General features: G+C 27.1%; 2 protein-coding genes across 5 annotated transcripts in view; both read right to left on the minus strand.

The window, feature by feature from the left end:
* Window positions 1–218: 218 nt before the first annotated feature.
* Window positions 219–5,317, minus strand: LOC113385738. The gene is made up of 7 exons (XM_026623577.1): window positions 5,262–5,317; window positions 4,126–4,299; window positions 3,926–4,023; window positions 3,330–3,493; window positions 2,733–2,865; window positions 2,360–2,466; window positions 219–301 (listed from the first exon to the last, which is right to left on the minus strand). Exons 1-6 carry the CDS (start codon window positions 5,315–5,317, stop codon window positions 2,381–2,383), a joined length of 711 nt encoding a protein of 236 aa, XP_026479362.1. The 3' UTR covers window positions 219–301; window positions 2,360–2,380.
* A 3,035-nt stretch (window positions 5,318–8,352) lies between these two features.
* Window positions 8,353–25,052, minus strand: part of LOC113385481 — a 66,957-nt gene continuing 50,257 nt past the window's right edge. For all 4 annotated transcript variants that reach the window (XM_026623336.1, XM_026623340.1, XM_026623337.1 and 1 more), the window contains exons 2-11: window positions 16,033–16,182; window positions 15,398–15,467; window positions 14,335–14,435; window positions 13,921–14,015; window positions 12,695–12,842; window positions 12,145–12,309; window positions 10,906–11,049; window positions 10,431–10,568; window positions 9,984–10,164; window positions 8,353–8,487 (exon numbers count right to left, since the gene is read on the minus strand). In XM_026623336.1, coding sequence (XP_026479121.1) covers window positions 8,357–8,487; window positions 9,984–10,164; window positions 10,431–10,568; window positions 10,906–11,049; window positions 12,145–12,309; window positions 12,695–12,842; window positions 13,921–14,015; window positions 14,335–14,435; window positions 15,398–15,467; window positions 16,033–16,167 — 1,308 coding nt within the window. In that variant the 5' untranslated portion in view covers window positions 16,168–16,182 and the 3' untranslated portion in view covers window positions 8,353–8,356. The remainder of the gene's footprint in view (window positions 8,488–9,983; window positions 10,165–10,430; window positions 10,569–10,905; window positions 11,050–12,144; window positions 12,310–12,694; window positions 12,843–13,920; window positions 14,016–14,334; window positions 14,436–15,397; window positions 15,468–16,032; window positions 16,183–25,052) is intronic.

Raw genomic sequence — 25,052 nt, forward strand, 5'->3', positions numbered from 1 at the left:
ATTAAGTTCAAGATGTACAGTCGGAATAGCAGCTTATAGAACATATAGTTCTGCTCGCTTCAAATAAAATGAAACGAAAAATAAAATAAAAAAATAGATGAATATAAAAAATAAGAAAAAAAAGAATACATACACCTGTAATTGTTATACACATAGATTCACAAAGCAATCGTTCACCACGTGGAGGTAGCACGAGATCTCCTGGAAGTAGTGCGGCCGTGTCTGTTAGCCCGAAACCTGTTCGAGACGTAAAAACCAGGCGGTGGGATGATTGGACACCATGGAGTGCTTGTAGTGTCACCTGTGGAAAAGGACGACAGGTAAAATTAATAATGAACCAGGTGTAAGTGGAATTTTGCCTTAACTCTTGTCTGACGGACTTCGTAGAGGTCTGGTATCAAACAATTCAGAATAAGTGAAAACGTCGAAAAAAATTGCTAAATTTATTTAAATTATATTTTCTGCCGGAAATAAAATTATTTTGTTAGAAAGTTTAGAATTAGAATGGTCTGCCGCGTAGTGCAATTTGTCTTTATAAAAATATAACCTGAAATATGAAGAATTTTATGAGTACCTCTTTAATTAAAAATTTAAATTAAAATTAAATTATATATTTATTTGTATTGGTTGCGTATGAATGTCCGGATATAATTTTTCTGCCTTGTTCTTTGAAAACTTATTGTTCATTTCGCAGATGCGCAGATAAAAGTGCAAAAAGTAATTATTTTATATAAAACCAATTTCTCATCTTATCCTTTATATATAATTTACAAATACTATCACTAATAATAAAACCAACCAAATGACACACTTTAGTATATTAAAGAGCGCAAAAAAGTAACTCATCTATATATTATTAACTTAAGTTAGGGTAGTTCTAGTAATGGGCCAAAAATCGAAAATGAAAATTTTTGCATTTCTCCACGTTTTGAAGGTTTCTAAACGTTTTGGCATACCTCAGAAAAAAATGGATGTGTGTCCGCAGTTTTTCGTTCACATTTTCGGGCGCACGGATCAACCGATTTGATTGATTTAAAAAACATTCGATTCCTATTGATAGGGAGATGTGCTGATTAGGCAAAGGCAGGTCCAGCCGTTTTGGAAATACGGGGCAAAAGTGCAGAAAGTACAAATCGAGTTTTTGAGAGAACGGAGTATCCGATTTGAATGATCCAAAAAACTTTCAATTTGCAATGATTGGGAGAAGTAATGATTAGTTTTTGGCAAAGGCAGGTCCCGCCATTTAGAATATACAAAGCGAAATAAGCATCTGATCTGAATGATTCAAAAAACTTTCTGCTTGTATTGACAAAATAATTACTTTTGGAAAAAAATTTTTTTTGAATATCGAAAATAATTGAGATTTCAATTTTAATTCTGGTTAAAGTTCTAAAACTCACTTATATATTTTAAGTGAATAATTTTGACTTTGTAATTCAGTTAGTATAATTCTTATAAATATAAGATGATATTACAGAATTTATAATAATCTGTTTGAAAACATTTCGTTACGGTACGGGAAGTTCCAGCAATTTGCCTTAGAGCACGATGCCATACACTTTGATACATAAAATATAATCGTACATTTAATGGGTTACCAAATTATTATATATATAATTACAGATTCGTTGGCGTCATTGCATTCTGAAGGACTGTTCCGAAGCAGAAACTGAAATGGACGAGAAGGCATGCCAATTGCCTGCTTGTGGTTCCAAATTTTTGCATATATTTGGTGGATCTTAAATGTAGAATATTTACAATAATATTACTTAAGAAATTGGTTCGATTTTCAAGAATATTATAAATATTTTATAGTTATTGAAAAGAATCAAAACTTATAGTCTATGTCATAAATAGTCTTTGTTTATTTTGTGAATTGTATTTAAATACTTTTACAAATGTAGTGCTACATTACCAGAATCCTGAAATAAAGTATGCAACGTATCATGGATTGAATTTTGTTTCTATTGAAGCAAATATATTAATAGTTTGTTATTGAACTGCAAATCTCCAAAAATTAACAAAGTAGAGTCATTTTGGACGTCCTTTAGAACTGAATAATTTGAAACTATTAATAGCATATATAACTATTAATAGCATAAACCCTACAGTATCTTGATCACTGTCAGGTAATAATGCATCATTGTAATTAATAATCCCAAATTAATGCAATCCCAATTAAATTCCAATAATAAAAATAAAACAAACATTGGGTTTTCTTCTGAAAATCACGAACTCCAGAAAAGCATGAGCACATAATGGTAATCGTCAGAAATATTGAAAAACGTTAAAAACGTTGTGATAAATACAATATGGCTTTATTTACAAAATAAAATAAAAAAAACTATTTGAAGTATACCTGAGAGTCTTGACGATCGATTTAATCGTATTCTGCACCAATAGTTATACTGATATCACCTGGTAAAATTTCTGTTTGGTGAAACCAAATATCTGTATCCAATACAACTAGAACAGTAATAAAATAATTTTATCTAATTGCATTTGGCCTTGTTGATATATAGTTGATATACACATTAGGTAAGTTAATAACAAAAGTATTCATAAATTTGAAAGAGGTAACTATATAATTATAATGCCTAGCGTAATAATTTTTAATATAGCGATTGTTAATGATATTAATAATTGTTGATACTATTATTATGGTAAAATAATATTATCAATATCATCATTTCTTCAAAACATATGCCTTTAAAGAATTAATTGAAACTCACTTATTTCTCCTGGATAAACATCGGCAATAATTTCTCCAGAACATTGAAAATAGCATTCTGGCGGTGGAATAATGGTCCATCGTTTTTTTCCTCTGATTTGAGCTTGCCATGAAGGATGATTTACATTGTCCAACTAAATATAATATAAACCACTTTTCTATAATTAATCAATCAAGGGATTAAAAAAGTATATATACATATAAAAAAATCTTCAGTATTTTTGTGCTTTTCTTAAATTAATTAATTTAAGAAAGTTAACTTTACCTATTTAAAAATTAAAAAGTAAAAAATATGATGTTGTGAAGGTAAAGTGGATAACAAGTTTTTTATATGTTTTCATGCTCTGAAGAGGAGTTGAAACATTACAATTAGAACATGAGCCAAATGAAAGAGATTTACCAAAAACAGAGTGAAAATCAGGAAGATCCTGAAAAACAAGTTCAGAAATTGTCTGTTTTTACATCATACTCGCTTTTGAGCAAAATGGGCAATATTTACGAAATTTATATTAGATCATCAGTTTATATTATATATTAATGTCATGTTTGTATTGTTTTCTTTTTAAATTGAAAATTTTAGTATAAGATTTTCACTTACGTGGAGATGTGCACCTTTGCCAGGTCCTCCCATGAAAATCCAATCAGTAGCAGTAGGTTCACCAGATGTTTTTGGCAAAAAGTATGGTCGAGAGTACAAAGATCTCATTTCGAGAGCTGCTGAATCTTGGCAATTGCTCCAGCCTATGTACCAAGGTTTAGTACCTAAGACCAAGACCAAAATAATTTGAAAACAATATTTTATATTTAAACAATTCAAAGTCTATATGCAAAAAATATTTTTATAAATTCAGTTAATTCAATATGATCATTCATAAATATATTTCATTTGAAAAAATATTTTTACTATTTATATTTTTAGATTTACTATTTCTTTTAATAATTTCAATGATGTAACATTGCAATTCAGATTCTGTGGGTCATTTCAAGAAACTTTACCGAAGAAACATATCATGAAAATTCTAGACGAATAAGACTGATTTTCTTAAGAAAATGGAAAAATTTAAGTGAACAAATGTGAGCTGATATTAAAATATATGGAATAAAAATAAATCTAAATTTATTCTAGATCTTCTAAATTTTTTTACTCGAATTTTCTACGAAGATGTTTTTTTAATTCAACTTTATATAACAAACCTGGTTTTAACAGTGATCTTTCTGTGCTCATATTAAACACCTGATACAAGTTTTCAAATTCTGTTTCATATGGAAAGAATTGGCAATCCCGCGAAGTTCTGTAAAGTTTAATAATAATTTCTTGTAAATGTAAAATAATTGTATAGTTTAATAGATATTTATGCAGAGTGTTTATAATAAATAAAATTTTATTAGATTACCTAGTGTTGCTCGTTGAAGAATACAAGTTCTTAAAAAATTCATAGCTAAATTTTGATGTAGCCAACCAAGAATCTGTAGCATCTTGAACAATAACGGGTGCGCCACTATAAGCGAATTTATCTTCGAAGTCCTCTTGACTTAATTTTGTCAATTTTGGTATATTTTGCACGTGTCTAAAAGATTAATCCATTTTTTGATCACCGACTTTTAAATTAATATGGGTAATAATCATGAAATAAGCACATAGCAACGCATCAAGTATACTTGCGTTATATAAAATTAATTAATTAGTTTCATTAGTTATATTATAATTTAATTTTATTATTAATTTAATTATAATATTAGTTATATTAGTTATTACAAATATTAAATATATTTAGTCCGATAATGCAATAATATATAACTGATATCCTGATATATTACAATTATAAATCAAAACTCTGCTTGATTTTGAAAATAGTCCTCTAGGGCACTGTGTTGAAATATTATTTTGAAATTGATTCATCTGATTTTGAAGAAATTTATGATTAATTAATAAATAAATTCTTTCATATCTGAAGTAAATAATTGGCATTTACGTCAATTACAATTTATCTGTTTTGCTGACGAGTGCAACTTTAGCAAAATAAAAGGAATATAAGGAATTACTTGAAATTATATTTTTAATTTAATATTTGCATGCAAAATACAGAAATTATTTTGCATTCAGCTGTAAAAATATAATTGTATAACAAATATTAATATAAAGGCTCCTTAATATGAAAGAATTATTGCAAACTTTCCTATCAATCTCTGTTGCATTTATCCCCCGTACAGGAATTTGAATTTGAATATAATAAATCACAAGCAATTGTTAAATCACCTAATTCTGAACGAACTAAAAAAAGACTCCTTAATATGAAAGAATTATTGCAAACTTTCCTATCAATCTCTGTTATAATGATCCGCAGTACAGGAATTTCAATTTGAATATAATTAATCATCATTTGAAGGATGATACATAATGAACCATAAAACGAAATAATTTCAAGCATATTAGTCTATATCAGATATTCCAAAAAAATATTAATTATAGAAGTTATTAATATTACAGAACAGTAAAAAAATCACATTATTATAATAGAATTCAACGTACCTGCAAAAATCACAATTGATAGGAGGTCGAAAAACATCATTTACTATTCTTGGCATGTTTAGAATGCAGTCCTAAATTAAATATAAAATCACAAAAATATTAATAAAAATTAGAAAAAAATATACATTATTTAACTATAGGTATTTTATATTGAAAAAATATTGTCCGTGGTGATATTTTTGGTCGTATGAAATATAGATGAATATCGAATGATGTAAAATAATTTCTAGAACAGCAATAAAATAATTTTATCTAATTGCATTTGGCCTTGTTGATATACACAACGAAATATCAACTTTTTTATCAATATGCACAGTTAATATTTTAAAATAAATTCAATATTATAGAAAAAAAACTGTATTTGTGAAATATTTATTATGATTATGAAATGTTATTGCCAACTAAGGGACACAGAGGTGCTTGGGTTACCTTTAATAAAAACCGGCGTAATTTAGTTAAGTATTATCATCAAAAGAGCCCTTAAATTCTGATTGCTGGTCAAATTATATTAAAAAAAAATGCCAACCGTTTTATCGTTTTTATAAAAATCTTTTTACGCTATATTTAGATATATAAATAGAATTGGTTAGTATTATATACTAATTTGCGTTGCATTTTAGCTAATTTTAAATTTTGCAATTCAATTTTAATTATTGATTATTGATGACTATAAAAATTATTTGCGAGACAGCTTTTTTGAACGTTTTTTTAATAATAATTTTTAATATTTAGAAATATAACAGCTTTTATGAACAGACAGCTTTTTTCGATGTTTTTTTATGAATAAATTTTAATATTTTGCAATATATATAGTTATATAAGATAGAGAAGATAAAATGACTAACTTACCTCATTGTCCAATTGAATGAAGGTACACAAGTAGTAAAAAATATAAATAAAAGCAGCAGCATAGATAAAAAGAAAATGCTTTTGAAAATATTTACATTTCAAATCATATTTTTCACAAACCCGCGTAATCTTAGGATCGAACAAAATGTTCCTTGATATTCCCGTTTTCTTTATCAAAGTTAAAATTTCCTCAATTTTTTTATTGCTGGTATCCATTTGTAAATATCGAAAAAAATGTATATTGCAACAATATTTTGGCAAGTATTGCGAATATTTCGAAAATATTAGATATTTCTCTGTTCCATGGATCTTATATATCGTTCGAGAGCGCGCATGTGCAAAGGTTTGCATTGAAAACCATTCAATCGTGAAACCCATTTGTGCATTCTGATTAAAATGTAATTTTATTATACGTTATCTTCACTCCACAGACCGCACAAGTATACGATATATCTGCAAGAGGTAAAATTTGATTTATGTATACGTAGTAAAAGTATTAAATTACAAATTTGTCCAAAATAAAATTAACATAATAATAAGAACAATTTCAGTATATCTTATGTATATTATCCTACAGCAATTTTTTAATCAAAACTCCTAATGTGTAATTGACATTTTACCTTAGGGTATTCTGGTAAAGCCATGAATTAATTTTTGACAATGGGGTTTCGGAAAATTGGCACCTGTCTATACCCATGATTTTAGCAAGTAATCAAAACAAACTGAATAAAATATATGCTACTAATCTAAAATAATGTCGCAATCGTAATAAATACGAATTTGGATATAAGTGTATAGTCTATACTAAAGAGAAGTTTATAAAACAGACTCTGTAAAAATTTCAATGGTCCATTAAGTTGAAGACAGTTTCGAAAAAAACGCGTTTAAAGTTTCGCGGGGGAATTGTGGTGAAACAAATAAATTTAAATTTAAAAAAATCGACTTGTAGACGTATTTTTGAATAGTTGAAATCTTTGAAAATATTCAAAAAATAAAAACGATTTTTAAAAAATTCTAGACCTCTTGGCATATTGCAATTTATTATAATATATTAATGATAAACCTAACTAATCTTAGTTATCGAATATAGACCATTAACTTTATAACTACGCGAAGCATCATTAATATCGTATGCATTTTTTTCAAGAATTAATTACTAGAGCTTAAATTAGGGAACGGCTCGGCTGATCTTTACCAAATCTAATTAGCACGAATGTCAACTGATACCTTTTAAATAGTTTTTAAATTTTCAAAATCGGAAAAATTATTGAAAAATTTTCCACTCACCTGCCAATTACGAAGAAGCGGTTTGGCCAAACATCGAGTCTAATAACGAGATTAGTATAATTTCTAGAAAAGTCAATAAATACGGAATTCTTTCGAAAGCTACAAAAAAATAAATTAATTTATATATTTAGTTAATATTGAATAAATCATCACTCAATCGTTCAATATACTTCTCTTTTCAATACTCAGGGAATGGATTCGTATTAAACTATGATTCACTTTTTACACTTTTAATTAAAATCTGTTACGCTTAGGACATTCAGTAATTGTTTTGACTTTATTATATGGATTTTTGAATGGATGGCAACCCAGTAGCTGTCCAATACAATTATGACTAATTAACTACACTCGAAGTATTAGCTGATATTTTTATTATATATACGCTACTACACCCACGAGAGGCTATATTTGAGATCTATAACCTCAAGTGGAAATTTGACATCAAAGATGCCTGATGTCGGGCTTTGGCGGTAGCGAGAACCCGGGACTAGTTGGTGCTAGCCATGTGCTAGCCCACTTTCGAACCGTTATCGCCACCGCTATCCCAGACTATAATTCACTGAATCGATTCTGAATTTCCAAAGATTCTTGGACGTTACAAGCGCCTAGTCAAAATGTGATCTTCATTTAGGCTTATTTTCAATATAAATATTTACATAATATTTCTAAATATTCATCCCATCAAATGAATTTTCTACAAGTCATTAAAATGATTTCATTCATTCATTCAAATATATATTTATTAATGAAATTGTAAATACATGACAAGTCATTAAAATGATTTCATTCATTCATTCAAATATATATTTATTAATGAAATTGTAAAACATGATATCATATTATTATTATATAATCTCTAAAAAACATGAATATTGATAAAATATTATAAAACGAAACTATGCAACAGTTTCAGTCAAAGTGATAATAAAATTGTTAAAACATAATTTCTCTGAACACATTTATAATATGCAACACCTAGAATCGCCACGTAAATCACTAACTGGTGGGGCAGAATCAATGGACAATGATTCAAACCCTTCTTCGATAGAACCATATCTTCTCCTGAAGTCCGCAAATTCATCTGCAGTTACTGTAGAAATTATATAAATCATAACAACAATATGCAGTAATTCGACTTCTCTACTTAGTAAAATATGTTAAGAGAAAACAGCCACTAGCAATGAGGTACTGACGTCCTAATGATTTAGACTCAATTGTTAACACGATGTCAAAAATGTTTTAAAATAAAGTATATTATGTTAAAGGTCAAACAAATTAATTAGAAAACATTAAAAATAAAATTATTTTTTCTATTCTGTCAATTTAAAGATCTACTAATATTCGTACTAATTAGTATATCAATATAATAAAATTAATTATTTTTAGAAAGAACTATGTAACAATCATTATAAAATATGAAGTATCTTTGATTGTTTATCAGAACACTATTTATCAATTATATATCGTTGTCAACTCCGTTATTATACAACATGATAAATTCAAATACTTCATAAATTTCAAGTAATAATGTTTTAAAAAATATATTCCCAAATTATAAATGAATTTACAATAATTCCTTCAAATCTTTAATAGTAATTCAGAGTAAATTTAATATAATACTTAAGAGTAACTTTAATAGTAATTTGAAGAAATTTTTATAATCTTAATACAAAAGTATAATATCCGCATTTATGTTAATAGATTTTATTGTTTTAGACATTTTTCGACCCAATAAACATAGATAAACTATATACTGCATTGAGGAATCGTTTAGCCGAACATTATAAACTTAATAATATAAATTATAAATTAAACCACTTTTTTTAGGATGTTCGTTCGTTAATATTATAAACAATATAATAAAAAGTTTCATCAAATACGCAAAAAAATCAACAAAAAATTACACTGAAACTTATAATCACGATTCCCAACTGATATTTCTTAACAGAAAATTTTCAAAATCTGGATTTATGTCGAAATGTGATCCAAGTGAACTTATCTACTAATTATTAAAAAATGGTTCGGTAAACTAATCAACGCAAGTTTAAATCGACTTAAATCAATTGGTTCTTAAAATTTGGAAATAGTTCTTGAATAAGTGTCTACAAGAAGACAATGTTTGGTTCACATACTATTTCCAATGTTGGTATCAAACGACTCAGAGTGACTTGAAATCGAGATCGCAAAATTAACAAGACGGATTTCTGAACAAAACAAATAATTGTAATGAAAAATAGATTCTCATACTCGAAAATTCGGGTGCAAGCCCTGAACATTCTATTGATATAGTATAAAATCTACTATAATGTTTTCTAATTAGAATAACTAACCGCTAATATTTCTACAGTATTAGTATATATTTTATTGATTTATAACTTAAAACATATTTCGCTGTTTTTGTGTGGGATTTTTGAGTTTGAACATTTGTAATATGAGAGCAATACCTTCATAAAAATATACACAATGAATTTTCTATTTTATCAGAAAGCGAAGATTGGTTATAAGTTTTGTACTGATACAGTTATATATATATATATATATATATATATATATATTATATTATGTATATGTATGTTTGGTACTCACACAAATATTTAGCCAGAACTTCTGGATTATCTAATGAATTGTCAATTTCTTTTATTATTCGTTGAATCTTGTATTTCATATTATTAACGGCATATCCTAAAGCATCCAACAAATTGCATCTAGAATCCCAATAATAAGGAATCTTGTTTTCATCTAAATGACTGTGTAGCCTTTTTAACATCTACAATATTCATGGAATCATTTATTAATGATAATGTATTGAATTCCCCAAATCAATCAATTAAATATAAACCATATATGGAGAGAGAAAGCCAGACATAAACTAATATTTTTCAAAATATCTTTAGATAGATATGATTTTCATATCCTAGATATGTGTAACTTAATGAGCTTTTTGTAACATTACATTACTTTACATAATAGGCAAATTTTACGAAATCTACTTCGAAAAATGTAATCATAAAAAATATATGCAAATATACATACAAACATAAAAAGCGCTCCATCTGACCATTGGGTCCACATATTTTGATCGAGACTTTTGTCATCCAAAGCCCAAAGAAATATTGTTTTCACATAATAACTTGGTAAACTTTTCGTCTCTTCATGAACACTTTTCAATTTCTGTGAAAAAGAGTTGTTACTTTTCACGGTCGTATTCATGTTTAATCTTAAAAATTTATTAGAATGCCTAAAATAAGACTGCTAAATATTTTTTTGATTCCAGTTTTTTTTAAATTTATTTCATAGAATGAATAAAAGGAAAATTCAATTGATCTTATCCAGACAAACCGATAGAAAATTCTAGAAAACTTTACAATGAATTGAAAAACAATGTTAGTACATCTAGATAATCGTTAAAAATCAGCAGCAATTTCATCATCTATATTTAAAACATAGTATAGTAGCTGAATGTACTTGCATAGTTTGCTACGTAACAAAAAAAACATAGTATACTTACCTTAATTTGTCTAATAAGGTTTTTTATGCGACCTTTATTATATAAAAGATCTCTTTCCTGATCGGTGAACGAAACTCGCCATTCACGATTTTTATTCGTAAAGCCGTTGTTCTTTTTTGGCTTAGGAACAGCGCACCAAGTTTTCTATGAATGGAAATGCTTCAGTACAAATATAGTCAGCCATATATGAAAACTGATATTAGCTTTTTAGAAAATATGAACATACTATTTTTTAAATTTAATATTATTTTTTTAAAAATATTGTTGAACAACAATAAACATTTCTATGAGATAAGTAGTGATGAGATTCTTCTTAACCACGCCGCTTTTTATAAGATTGCCTATAGTTTGGACCATATTTATTTGATATATTTTATTGTTACAATTTGTCTAATACAAATAGTTTTTAATTTAATTACACTAAAAACCATATCTATTATATGAAAATAAGTCGGGATTTCCTTCCTGACGATATAACTCCAGAACGCACGAACCGATTTCGACGATTTTGCATTTGTTAGAAAGATCTCGGGCTCCGTGAGGTTTATAGCAAAGAAAATTGAAGAAAAATTTCAACAGAAAAGCGGAAAACACTTTTTCTTTTTTCATATACAGCGTCATCTCTGATACTTAGCATGTAAAACAAACTAATATTTTTGTTTGACTGCCATTCATTTGTTTGCCAGCTAGTCATTGTTCTCTGCTCAGTCAATTTCATGTGACAAACCGGCATTGTGTTCATTGTGAAATTGTGCAAAAAAGTAAAAAAAAAGTTATTCGTTTCCTAACATTTCAATTGAAAAACATCAAATCAATCACGTGTATTGTGCAAATTTTTATTCATTTTCAACAGCAGACAATTTTTTTCTTCATCTTCTAATCACCAAACGAAATGTTACATAAAATGAAACCATCTGGTGGTGAAACGGAGTTCGCCCGGTTGGCTAGTTTGTATATATATTTTCAAGTAAAAAACTATTGATATCAAGCTACTTATAAGAAGTAGATATCAAACCTAATACCTAAAACCTTCTGGTTGAAAGGCCAAACTTCTTACCACAAGGTCACAGATTAATCATTCACAAATAATAATTATTATTTATAGAGTGATTTAAGAATTGCACAAATAAAATTTATTTCAAATTAAATAAACGTTATGAGCTTCAATTATATTAGTTCACATATTATGCATGTAATGAAGTTATTAACATTGCCCATTGTTATGCAAAATGTACTTACCTTACAACAAAGAAGAGGTCTTTGTCTAACAGGTGGAGAAAGCCACAAAGTAGACGAATTATTGTTAAATTGTATTACTGGTACCAGATCGACGTCTATTTTGATCTTTCTATCTTGACTCTCACATTGCAATGTCACAGCTGGGCCTGATTTTTTTGTCTTAACCTGAAATATTTAGATACGGCATTTTGAAAAACTACTTCTTGATATCTTGCATCTAAATCTAAATTTAAATCTGAAGTAACATCTTGCGTAAGAAATAATTCTTTAACAACGAATTGTCTTTAAAAACAAATTGAACTATTAAAAATATAAAAATGAGCAAAGATTGTTCTGATATCAAGTTCATCTGGATCTTGATATCAGAAATGTACGCAAGAATTAAGTTAATTTATTCCTACAAAATATTAATTTTAGTTAAGTAATAACTTAAGTGATTTGCTACTAGGTTCTATTTAGGTTAAGTATTAAAAGTTAAAGTATTGTTAGTTATTGCTTATATTTAATTTTATTGCTTATATTTAATAATTTAAATATGCATATTACGTACATAAATAGCGTGGCCATTTGTTTGTATAATGTACTCCAATCCATGTGATGGAAATTTATTTAATGCTTTTTTAACAACTCCTTCCATCCATGCATGGAATTGTTCTTGAATAAAATATCCTTCGTTATCTGTCCAAATCCTTATACCCCTGAGAAAGAAAATCAATTATAATAGTTAGTGCGCAAACACGCATATTGATACATAATGCACATAAACACAGATATATATATATATATATATATATATATATATATATATATATATATATATATATATATATATATATCCCATATCGAACCCATTTGCAAAAAATGCCACCTGCATGATGTCTATGATGGTAAAATAAAAGGACCAAAGAGACTGGACAAAAAAGAATTGGATGATCGATGACTTGCTAAGATTCAAGGCACGAAACATGAAAGCGAAATTTTGAAGCTGGTTTTAGAAGGATAAATTATATACCAAGAAAAATGTGATTTCCTAATAGCAAGACCCTATTTCAAGGCGAAGCAACGATAATAATAACTAGTGGGGCGCATAGCATTGTGCCTTAAGGCAAATTGCAGGAACTTCCCGTACCAAAAATTATTTGTTTTTAAAAAGATTAACATTTTTGAAAAAAAAATACTCTGAAAAAATTAGATTTTTGAGAAACTATAAATTTTTGACAAAAATTTACTTTTTTTTGAAAAAAAAAGACCTTTTGAAGAAAAATTTATTTTGAAATATTTTGGAAATTCTGAACTTTTTTTCAAAGCAATCGTACTGCATAGAGACAAAATATCGAAGCGCGTAGGCGACGCGTCGCCGTCTAACGGATAAATATTTGTACGAAACCCATAGGAATGTAAACAAAATATATACTTATTGTTAAAATCTCTATAAAATATCTGATAATTTGATGTGCATATGTGTAATGATCATTTTTGACCGCCAGATGCCATTTTTTTAATTTTTTTTACCAGATCTCCGAAACCGCTAGACCTGCCTTCATGAAAATTTGATCAGTTCTTCATCTTGTTAATACAAGTAAAATGTTTTTTGAATTATTCAATCGGAATTATTCATAGCATGAACTCACTGAAATAACTGTGAACTGTTTGATTGAGCTGCAGCTCATTATTATTAGTAAGGCGATTAGTCTACACTACAGGCATTTAATAAAATGAAATTACAAAACATTGAGAAAAGTTCCTGACTGAGCAGGATCCGGTCTATATACTTACTTTTGATATTTGTTTAAGAAAGACGGGTCTCTGTATGATCTTTCGCAACCCGACTTCACGTTAATTGTGACGTAGCTAGGACTTGAATTTTTTACCTGTTAAAGTGAATGATAATATTTGCAAAAATCAAATATATTTAGCTACTTGAAGTATATTTTAGGAACTCATTTAATTCCAAAAATCTAGTTTTTTATTCATGCAGGGAGCTTACGGTAAAAATGCAAATGCAACTTAACGGGTTGTTACATAAAAACTTTCGATTAAACGCACAAGAATATAACACATATTGCATTGATTATGTAAATTTATATATTCAAGAACAACGTCTATTTAATTGAATAAATGAGATTGGAAAACATTATTATTATTACAAATAAGAAATACAACCGAACAATACAGTGGTTCAGATATTACCTCTATATCATTGTGGTAGTCCCAAGCAGCAGGCAATTTCATAACTATATTCAAATCAAATTCATCTGGTTTTCCAACCTTTACTTTGTCATAAGCACTACCTGAAAATATTATTATAAAAATTAAGAAATCATTGACTGAGCCATTCCATAAAAATGAATGTACATTAGGGTATCAAGTGAAAGTGGGTGCATATTTATATTTGGGTAACTGAATTTTAGTGATTTTGTTATTGATTTGTTCATAATCTGAGTCCCAAGGTATTCAGATAAAATGTTCGTTGAAGTCCAAGGATGGTCCTTACGGCGAGAAAAAATCGAAAAATTGCCGTGAAAACCCTAAAAACAGCCCTTTTCTTTTTCTCATACAGACATTTTCTAACTAAAACGTAGAACCAATTTAAGATTTATTGCTATTATATAAAGTTGATATTAAATTACAAGCACTCATCGTATATTCCTCCTAAACGATTATTCGGATTTTGATAAATCTTTCTAAAGTTTTTTAAGTACTGGGATGTATGAGCAATATTGTAGAAATAAATGAAAAAAAAAATTACAAAAAACGACATGTCATTGTTTGCATTGAAAACAAATGAAAATTATGATCTGCCAAAAATTTCAATTTACTTATGAACCTAGACAATATTAGAATATGTATAATAAACTTGATTATGAATAAGAAAAATGAAATGCCTACCAATCCAACACGAAGTACCAGTGTTATGTTAAACTTTCCAACATTTAACATCGCTCATATTATAAATGTATATGCATTTTGGCGTGAAGAGTAATTTAAAAAACAATAATTCTTATTTTGGGAAAACGGTAAATATTTGTATATTATATTAAAAAATTGCAGACATTGGTACAGGACAACGTCTGTCGGGTCATCTAGTTAATAAATAAAAATACAGATAGGCAACATCGTTTAAATCTTTTCATTTTCGTTTCTGGTATATAATTTATTACATATTATAGATTGTTTATTATATTATTGTTGCCATAGTTTTTCCAGTATAAATAATATAATCAACTAAATTTGATATAATATTTCTAATTACCTGTATAATGCACCGCTCCTTCAAAAGTTTTATAAACTTCATCTGATTCGGCCATTTTTCTACGGAATGCCTAAAATTATGTAAATAAAGCACAAAAATTATGTTTATGTCATAGAGTACATTAATTTAGTTTTCATAGTTTATATACATTCAACATTATTGTAAGAATGTGCACGATTACCGGCCCAAACTAAATTAATGAACAAAATAATCATAATAATATTAAATCAATTTAATTAAGACTTGCTCAATAGTTCATAGCAGTGTTCAGTTTTTTTTCACACCCGTAAAGGCTTTGGTTTTAATAAATTTTATGCTCTATAATTGGCATAATAAATACAAGTTGAATTGCAAAGTTAACCTACTTATTTTCATAAATAAAAAATTATTGTTTAAGCCCCAATCTTACAAAAAATATATCTTGTTAAAAAATACATCTCCGACATAGAACATTTATTCAAATAACACACCGTCTCAAATAAAAGTGTTTTCAACTTTTTAAAGAACATTCTTGAATCCATTTGCAACTTGTGCTGTTTTAAATACAAATCACAAATACTTCGAATATTTACTAATATATACTGGACAAATCGCTCTCGAAACTTTTGTAACTTGCAATATTTTTATTAATTTACCTCTAAGATATCGGCCAATATTTTGCTATATTTTTCTCGATCTTTATCGCCTATGGTGATATAGTTTTTATTGATAAATTTCAATGGAGCATCCAGCTTTCGATACTCGATATTTGAATTATCGCGGAAATTCATCTTGATATCTTATAACTGTAAATATAAAAAAAATGATAGATATTATTTATCCTTATACTCATCAAACTTTATCCTAAAAAGTTATTAATAAAATAAAAGTTAAAGCAAATTCTCATTATTACCGCTTGTTTATATATATTAATATTGGTATAATTTGTTATTTATAAATATTTAAATCTGGTCCATCTTGGAATACAAATAAATTAAGGATAACGAATTGACTAACAATAAGCATATAGTCATATGAAAAATATTTTATCATATAGTAATAATATAAATATAGTAATATAGTAATAATATAAAAGCCTACAATATTATATATATATATATATATGTTTAATTTGAGTTTAATATTCGGGCGTAACATCAATAAAAATAGTATGAGTTTTTTTAAAAAATTTATTTATTTAAAATCCATACGTTTCGGCTAGCATCTTAGCCATCATTCAGTGGTAATCAAGTTAACTATAAAAATTGAAACTAAATAAATTATATGAAAGGAAATTTCATGGAAAAACAATAATAATAATAATAGTAATAAAACACTTACAATTTTGTATCCTAATATAGCATATGAAACCATTATTAATCCATGGTATGAGTATGTGCACATTGATAAGATATGTATTTTTTAACAAAAACATCACAAATGGTAAAACACACTAATAATCATGATAACTTGACAAGTTGTCGAAACTATGTATTTACTCTTCGGAGTTTAGGATAGAAATGTCACAACTTTCTCAAAGTAGTTTTTAGCATGTGTTGATATTTTTTGGAAAATTTAAAAGGCGATGGGATTTTGTTATTTTTTAAGGAATTTTGACACGCTATTAAGAAACCACGTGTTCGTTTCGTTCAGGGCCGTATTGTCAAAGCGTTTGTTTATAACTTTGTCGTTATGTAATTGTAAAAACAACCCCTCAGCGAATCTTCTTTTAATTGTATTCTCTTCAAAATGTAAAATTTTAGGGTTAAAAAAATCGATATTATGATTTAAATTTTTAATATGCTCAGTTAACATTGTTTTAAATTGCTTGGGATTTTTTGAATTATTTTTGTGTTGATTAAGGCGTTTACTCAGGTTTTGGCTAGTTTCTCCAATATAAAAGAGTTCGCAATTAGAGCAATTAATTTGATATACCAAATTCCTGAGGCGGTCAAAATTGAACTTAGATTTCATTTGTGTAAAAATTGAACTAAGGGTCGCATCACAATTACATACCAACAGAATGCCACACTGTTGAAATAGTTTTTTCCACGAGAAATATAAATCTTTTACGTACGGTAGGCAAATGACACCAGTATATGATTCTAAGTCTAAACGGTTTTTATGGTCTGTGAGGTTCAAGACTGAGGTTCAATTCAAGACTATTCAGATATATATATATATATATATATATATATATATATATATACATTTAACAGCAATCTGATCATTAAGCCCCATAAGCTGTTGAGCTGAAACTTCTTACTTCGTATTCTTAGATGGTAACCCAATGGTTACTTTATTATTTTTAAGGACTATTTTCACAATCGTTGTCACTGCTGCCTGACATCAGGCTGTTTGAAGTCGGTATCGAACCCGGGAGCTTTTGATCAAGTCCCGTTACTCTTATCAATATAAAAGTACATTATAAAATTCATTTTTTATATACTTTATTTAATAGCAATCAGAATTCACAAAATTCTATTTGCTATTGTGCTTATGTTTGTATTCACAGTCATACACACACACACACATAAATAAATTGGCTGAATTTTTAAAAATTACAATAGATGCCACTCCATTAAATGCACAACTAATCTAGCTGATTTCAAATTTGATAATAAAGTTTTGTATAGAGAAGACTATATAATAATGAAAATACTATAGATCAAAAAGTTAATTGATTTACATATTAAAAATATAAACCTTTAAAGATAAACATTGAGGTAAAGGATTAGTATTTGACATGGAGTACCACAAAAAATTGAATCGAAAATTACCAAAACAGGTCACTTTTCATCACTTTCTTGGTTACTTTATAAATAGTATATATTTATACTTCTTTTCTTATGTTAATGATATATTAGCATTTTTAATATTATATCATATTAAAACACAGTCGATATATTGGGATTATTAATGCTAATTAAAACTAATTTTATATAATATACATGAATCCCTTTTTTAAAAGTTATAGATCCTAATAAAAAAATTAAAATATGCTTATATCAAAAAAACTAAAATCAGACCCTTTTCATAGGGATCTTTAGCAAGGCTAAGTCTGCCTCTTTTAAAAGATGCTCATCTAATCGATATTTTTTTAATTATTCGAATCAATTTATCCATTTCCTCGAAAACGTACATAACTTTTTTGTACATCAATTAAATATTACATACAAATGCATACACACGTATACATCAGTTTACTTTAAGATATTCCAAAATGATCAGAGGTCTTTGAATGTAAAGACACCAAACTTTCATTAATCCTTTTATTAAAGTCGTTTATTAGATGATAATGGCATTTGCATGTTAAAATTTGTTGACCAAACTAGTTTTAATATTTTAGAATGTCAATGTAAATCATTATGCCAATGTTTTAATTTCAATAATTTTAAGAAATTATTAAAAATTTAGTAAGTATCTACGAATCCAAGAATTTAATTATGTTATCAACCAAAATTAACCAAATCAACATAGTCAGTACCAATTGATATTTTTTAAATTATTCCAATCACTTGATCCATTGTCTCGAAAACAGACGATTTTTTGTACAATAAATATTACATACAAATGCACACACACATACATCAATTTATTTTAAAGTATTCCAAAATGATCAGATCGCATTAATGGTAAAGATATCCAAATATTTAATCATCATATTAAAATTGTTTATTTGGTGACATGTAATATTAATTTGTTTTGATATGCCCAATGGTCAATGTAGATCATTTTGCCAATGTTTTAATTTAAATAATTTTAAGAAATTATTAAAGATTTAGTACCTATCTGCAAATCGAATAATTGAATTATGTAGTACAAAAAATATCAAATGCAAAGCTTCAAACACTTTCTCATTTAAACTGATCAAAAATGCCTGAAACATAAAAAATTCAAATAAAATTATCGGTTTTGATAACTCGCCTTTTAGGAAAAAACGAAATCTCACATATTTTTATTAAAAATATCAAATACAGATATTGATTATAATGAAATATTTACATTCCAGATATACATATAATCATCTTTTCCTCTTGTGACTAAGCTAATATATGCTATTAAATGGATATTATGAACGGAAGAGTCGTAACTATCGGCTTAATATTTCCAAAGTATTATTCTATAGTTTGAGAATTGTTCGTTTCATGTCTATCATTGGAATATCGATTATACAAACCGAAGCGAAATTCTTATTGTTATGGGGTCACTAAACATACACCAGTTCATTTTCGAAACTAGGTATCAATATCATACACACATGTATGGTAATAGGATCAATTCTTAGCAAAGTGTTTAAGGCTTTATAATTAATAAATGTATCCTAGTTTTGGGCATCAGAAATAATAAATTAATGTCATAACATGGTAATTTTCTTATTTATTATTTAAAAACGCTTTGACATTAAAGGTTCTAAAAGTTGATTACATACTAAAGCAAAAAAGCATAAAATTGTTTACCAAATCAAATAAAATGTTTATGGTCTTCTGCTATATAATAATAAATAATTAACACAGACAAAATAAGCTGTAAAAATTCTAATTGTTAACATTTAATTAAATATATAAACAAAATAATCCATTTGAAATCGATGACTATAAGTTAGGCTTGAAAATTCAATAAACATTTAAGTCACTTTGTTTTTTTTTATTCATATTTAAATTACAATCTGTCTTATAATTAAAAGACATTCAGTAATTATTCTGAGACTTTACAAAGCTTTAATGTTTTTAGAGAACTACCCATTGGTGGGTTTTCCAATTTATGAAAATGTGTACTGAAAAGTTGACGTTGGTATGATACACATATCTAAATTTCATTTAAAAAATACCTAAATGATATTTAAGTTATTGTTCGTCCTCAAACTGGCAAATTTAATATATTTACTAATATTTGAAAATAGAAATACTTGAAGATAGTTTAACCTAAAATAAGTGGTTTTTTAACAAGGTCATTTTCACCGTTTTTCTCTTATGTTTTTTAATATTTATTATAAAATGGTTTTGCAATTTTAGTGTCTTATTATTATTTTTATATTTACTATGCTAAAATTGAAGACAAGAGATACGTTAATGCAATTATTCGCAATTTGACTTCTAATTAGAACATTTTTAAGAGCTGTTTTATTATTATTCGAACAGCAATCTCAACTTTTGTGATGTATGTTCTGCTATCTATCTTTTATTAGAATTATTTTTATTGGGAGGATACTCAATGGTTTTCCTTGCCCCCTTGTGATATACATTTTAGGGCAAAATAATGAAATGTTATTTTCACTTGGAAAAGTGATATCACTAATGATTGACTTTCTGGAGAAAATCTCATTTTCTCCATTTTGTAGTTCACCTACTTTTTCCTTTAGTTTGCTTTTCTTTCTTTTTGGTACTTTTGCATTCAGTTTTCTCAGTTTTTTCATATAAATAATCTCAAAGCATTTATAACCAATTGATTTAAAATCTTCAGTATGATACCAAAGAAAACATGTATACTCGTATATTATTTTAAAAAAACAATTTTTATACATATTTTTATAATTTCATATATATCCTTTTTTACAAAAAAATATTAGATTCAATATCGAGTATACAAGAATTTTGCATTCAGTTTTGTGTTTTTTTCATATTAATAATCCCAAGCATTTTTAACCGATTGATTTAAAATCTTCAGTATGATACCAAAGAGAACATATATATATTATAATTAAAAAATATTAATTTTATGCATATTTTTATAATTTTATATATATATATATATATATATATATATTGAATGGTAGAGTCTTGGATTTGTGTATATTTTGTAGAGTTTCGAACAAGAATCCAAAAATAATACAAAATAAAAAACAAGAAAAGTTTTTAAAAAAACAATTTCTTTATTTAATTATTTGTTTATTGTCGACGTTTCGGAACTAGGTACGTTCCATCTTCAGGACATCTGTCAAGAAACATGATCTTGATGAGATTTTTGCAAACAATATGTTTAGGAAAAGAAAATAGATTTTTCTTAAATAATGAATTGAATTGTAAAAAATATAATAATGTACAGAAATATGATAATATGTTCAAAATAAAAATGATAAAAATAAATGAGTGGATTATCAAAACAGGATATTAAACATAATAGAAAATTTTTTTGAAAGTTATGGAAATTTTTAAGAAAAGGTTAATGACAAAGTTGAATTAATTACCTGTATGTTTGAATATTTGTTAGCACTTTTTCACTAAACAAGCTTTTTTAACAAAAATGATTTGTGAGTTAATTTTCCGCCGAATAATTAGATTTTGTAAATCAAAATTACTAAAAAACTTTGTCTTTTTTAAAATTATTATTTGAAAACACAAATAATATTGTTCTCTGGATGTTGTTCGATTGGTTTACGAAAATTAACTAAATGAAACTGGTGTGCCCTTTGTAACACGTGTAAACACTTGAACGAGAGATGTGAGATTGTATGTGTGTGTTTTTATATGTCAGGGTGTGAATACTTAAATTGTTGGTCTTAAAAGGAAGTCGATATTAATTGTTTGTCAAAAAGTGTAAAAAATTTAAATATGAATCATGTAATAGGTTGTGATCTGATCTAATGTTGACACTGTTAGAAACGTTTATGAGGATGAGACAACTCTCCGCGAATAACCTTCTAAAGATGCAACTTTCGTGATATAAAATCTTTGGAGTGAAATTAAATGAATGGGCGTTTTCTATAGAGTGTTGTAATAGGGTACTTTTGAAATTTTTTTGTTTATGGTGGACCACACTTAGTTCATGTTGTCTCATTCTCTTGTGTACATATTGGGAGGTTTGTCCAATATATTGAAAAGCACAGTCATTACAAGAAACAGAATATACTACATTAGTATTGAGATTGGATGGGGTGGGGGATTTAATGTTCGTAAAGAATTGGTTGAAGGAGTGTAAGGATGAGCCTGATACTAAAATGTTTTCTTCTAACAAAATTTTGGCAAAATAATAATATAAATCTTCAACGTATGGTATGCTGCAGTAAATAAGATTGGTGTTTTTGATGTTAGTACTGGTATTGGGAGAATTAATTTGTGTTTTTAAGAAAGTTCGTCTTTTTTGAATAACTGAATGAATGAGATTTTTTGGGTAACCATTTTCAATTAGAGTTATTTTTACTAGGGATAAATTTTGTGGATGGAAAGTTTGGTGAGACAACAAAATAGCATGGTCTGTAAGGGAAATAATAGTGTTTATCTTATAGTTTCTGGGACAGTATGAGGAATAGTGTAAGTATCTACCCGACCATGTCGTTTTTCTATACCAATTTGTTCGAATAAAGTTATTAGTGTTGTAAACGGATACATCCAAGAAATTAAGTCTGTTGTTATTTTGTAGTTCATGTGTGAAAATTATATTATTGTTAAAATTATTGAAGAGATCTAGTACTGTGTTTATATGATTTTTGTTAATGATAAAAAAAGTGTCATCTACATATCTAATATAAAAGTTAATTTGAAATTTTAAAGTTGAGAAACGGAAATTTCTAGTGTTTGTAAAACTAAGTCGATGATTCCGGGAGATAAGGGACATCCCATAGCTGCGCCTTTAATTTGAGAATAAAGTTGTCTTGGCAATGGAAATAGGAGTAATTTAAAATAGTGTTGATAATATGAGTGAAGACTGTTTTCGGAAAGTCAGTAAAGTTACAAATTGTGTGCCAACGTTTATCGATTGAGTTTAGGATTAATTCATGTGGGACACATGTAAAAAGGTTGACCACATCTAAGCTTAGAAATAAGTGATTTTCAGGGATGTTGCGGTTATTAATTAAATTCACAAATTGGTACGAATTCTTAACATAATAGGGAGAATTGATTGTAACATTTTTTAGGACATCAGAAATGAGTTTCGAAATATTGTAAAAAGGAGAGCCAATGTAGGAGACAATCGGTCTGAAAGAGCATTCAGGTTTGTGTATTTTTGGAAGACAGTACATTTTAGGGGAGATAGGGTGTTGTATTTTTAGGTTAAAAGCAAAATTCTCAGAAATTAGTTTTTTGTTTTTCAGATCATTGATTAATTTAAAAGCTATTCTAGAAAAACGTTGTGTGGGATCTTCTGTTAAAATATTATATGTTGTATCATCTTAAGTAGGTTAAGGACGGAATTGTTGTAAAATTCTTTGTCAAGAATGACTGTGATATTACCCTTATCGGCTGGGCAAACTATAATATTATTAGATTTAATGAAAGCTTTAGTTTCTAAAATGTCTTTGTGGAGTTTCTTTAAATGAAAGTTTTGAAATTTATTATTTACTTTCTTTATATGTTTTACCAGTCTGTCACATAGTTTTGATCTAATGTTATTCTGTTTGTTTGTTTCAATGTTTCTAATGTTGTATTCAATATTACTTAGAATTTTTATGAAATCTGTTTTACTGTATTTCTGAGGAGAGTATGCAAATTTTGGACCTAATGCTAGAATATATTTAACATTTTCTGGAATGTAAATATCAGTTTTATTAACTAACCACTTATCTGTACAAGATTTAGAGATTTTGAAGGGATAGTTGTCATCTCTTTTTTGAATTAAAGTTTTAGTTTTTTAATATGTTTTTCTTTAGTAGTATTAAAATGTTTGTTAAATTTATAGTTTTCAAAAGCTAAAAATTGATTTAAGAGGTCTTTGTTCAAAGTATTGGAAAGTGTATTGATTATGTTATCCAGTTGTGATTTCAAGTAATTTATGTAGATAAAAGTATTTTTTATTTCTAGATTCAAAACAGACATTTTCAGGTAATTAATTTGTCGTTCAATTTTATAGATGTTGAAAGTGTTGTATAAGAATTGTTTGTTTATAATATTAGAAATAAAATTCGGTATAATCCATTCATTTTTACATCGAATTAGAAATATTTTTTTGTTAATAACATTAGCATATTTAGAGTTAAGTTTTGAATATTTTTTCATTAAACATATTTGTTTGTAATCTACAGTTCTTGATAAGTTTTGAAAGAAATTTCGTTCCATAATGTTCTTGGAATATATTGAATGGTAGAGTCTTGGATTTGTGTATATTTTGTAGAGTTTCGAACAAGAATCCAAAAATAATACAAAATAAAAAACAAGAAAAGTTTTTAAAAAAACAATTTCTTTATTTAATTATTTGTTTATTGTCGACGTTTCGGAACTAGGTACGTTCCATCTTCAGGACATCTGTCAAGAAACATGATCTTGATGAGATTTTTGCAAACAATATGTTTAGGAAAAAAAATAGATTTTTCTTAAATAATGAATTGAATTGTAAAAAATATAATAATGTACAGAAATATGATAATATGTTCAAAATAAAAATGATAAAAATAAATGAGTGGATTATCAAAACAGGATATTAAACATAATAGAAAATTTTTTTGAAAGTTATGGAAATTTTTTAAGAAAAAGGTTAATGACAAAGTTGAATTAATTACCTGTATGTTTGAATATTTGTTAGCACTTTTTCACTAAACAAGCTTTTTTAACAAAAAATGATTTTGTGAGTTAATTTCCGCCGATAATTAGATTTTGTAAATCAAAATTACTAAAAAAACTTTGTCTTTTTTAAAATATTATTGAAACACCACAAATATTGTTCTCTGGATGTGTTCGATTGGTTACGAAAATTAACTAAATGAAACTGGTGTGCCCTTTGTAACACGTGTAAACACTTGAAC

Source organism: Ctenocephalides felis, unplaced genomic scaffold, assembly GCF_003426905.1.
Source record: "Ctenocephalides felis isolate EL2017-DRISC unplaced genomic scaffold, ASM342690v1 CF-g0.4_SCAFFOLD_03571, whole genome shotgun sequence".
In the NCBI taxonomy this organism is placed as follows: domain Eukaryota; kingdom Metazoa; phylum Arthropoda; class Insecta; order Siphonaptera; family Pulicidae; genus Ctenocephalides; species Ctenocephalides felis.

What these genes read in the sequence shown, in the direction of transcription:
- LOC113385738 (XM_026623577.1), bottom strand. Translation starts at nt 5,317, where the DNA reads ATGCCAAGAATAGTAAATGATGTTTTTCGACCTCCTATCAATTGTGAT. An exon ending in TCTTCAACGAGCAACACTAG is followed by an intron (nt 4,024 to 4,125) that starts GTAATCTAATAA and finishes TAAACTTTACAG; the next exon opens with AACTTCGCGGGATTGCCAAT. An exon ending in AAGATCACTGTTAAAACCAG is followed by an intron (nt 3,494 to 3,925) that starts GTTTGTTATATA and finishes TCTTGGTCTTAG; the next exon opens with GTACTAAACCTTGGTACATA.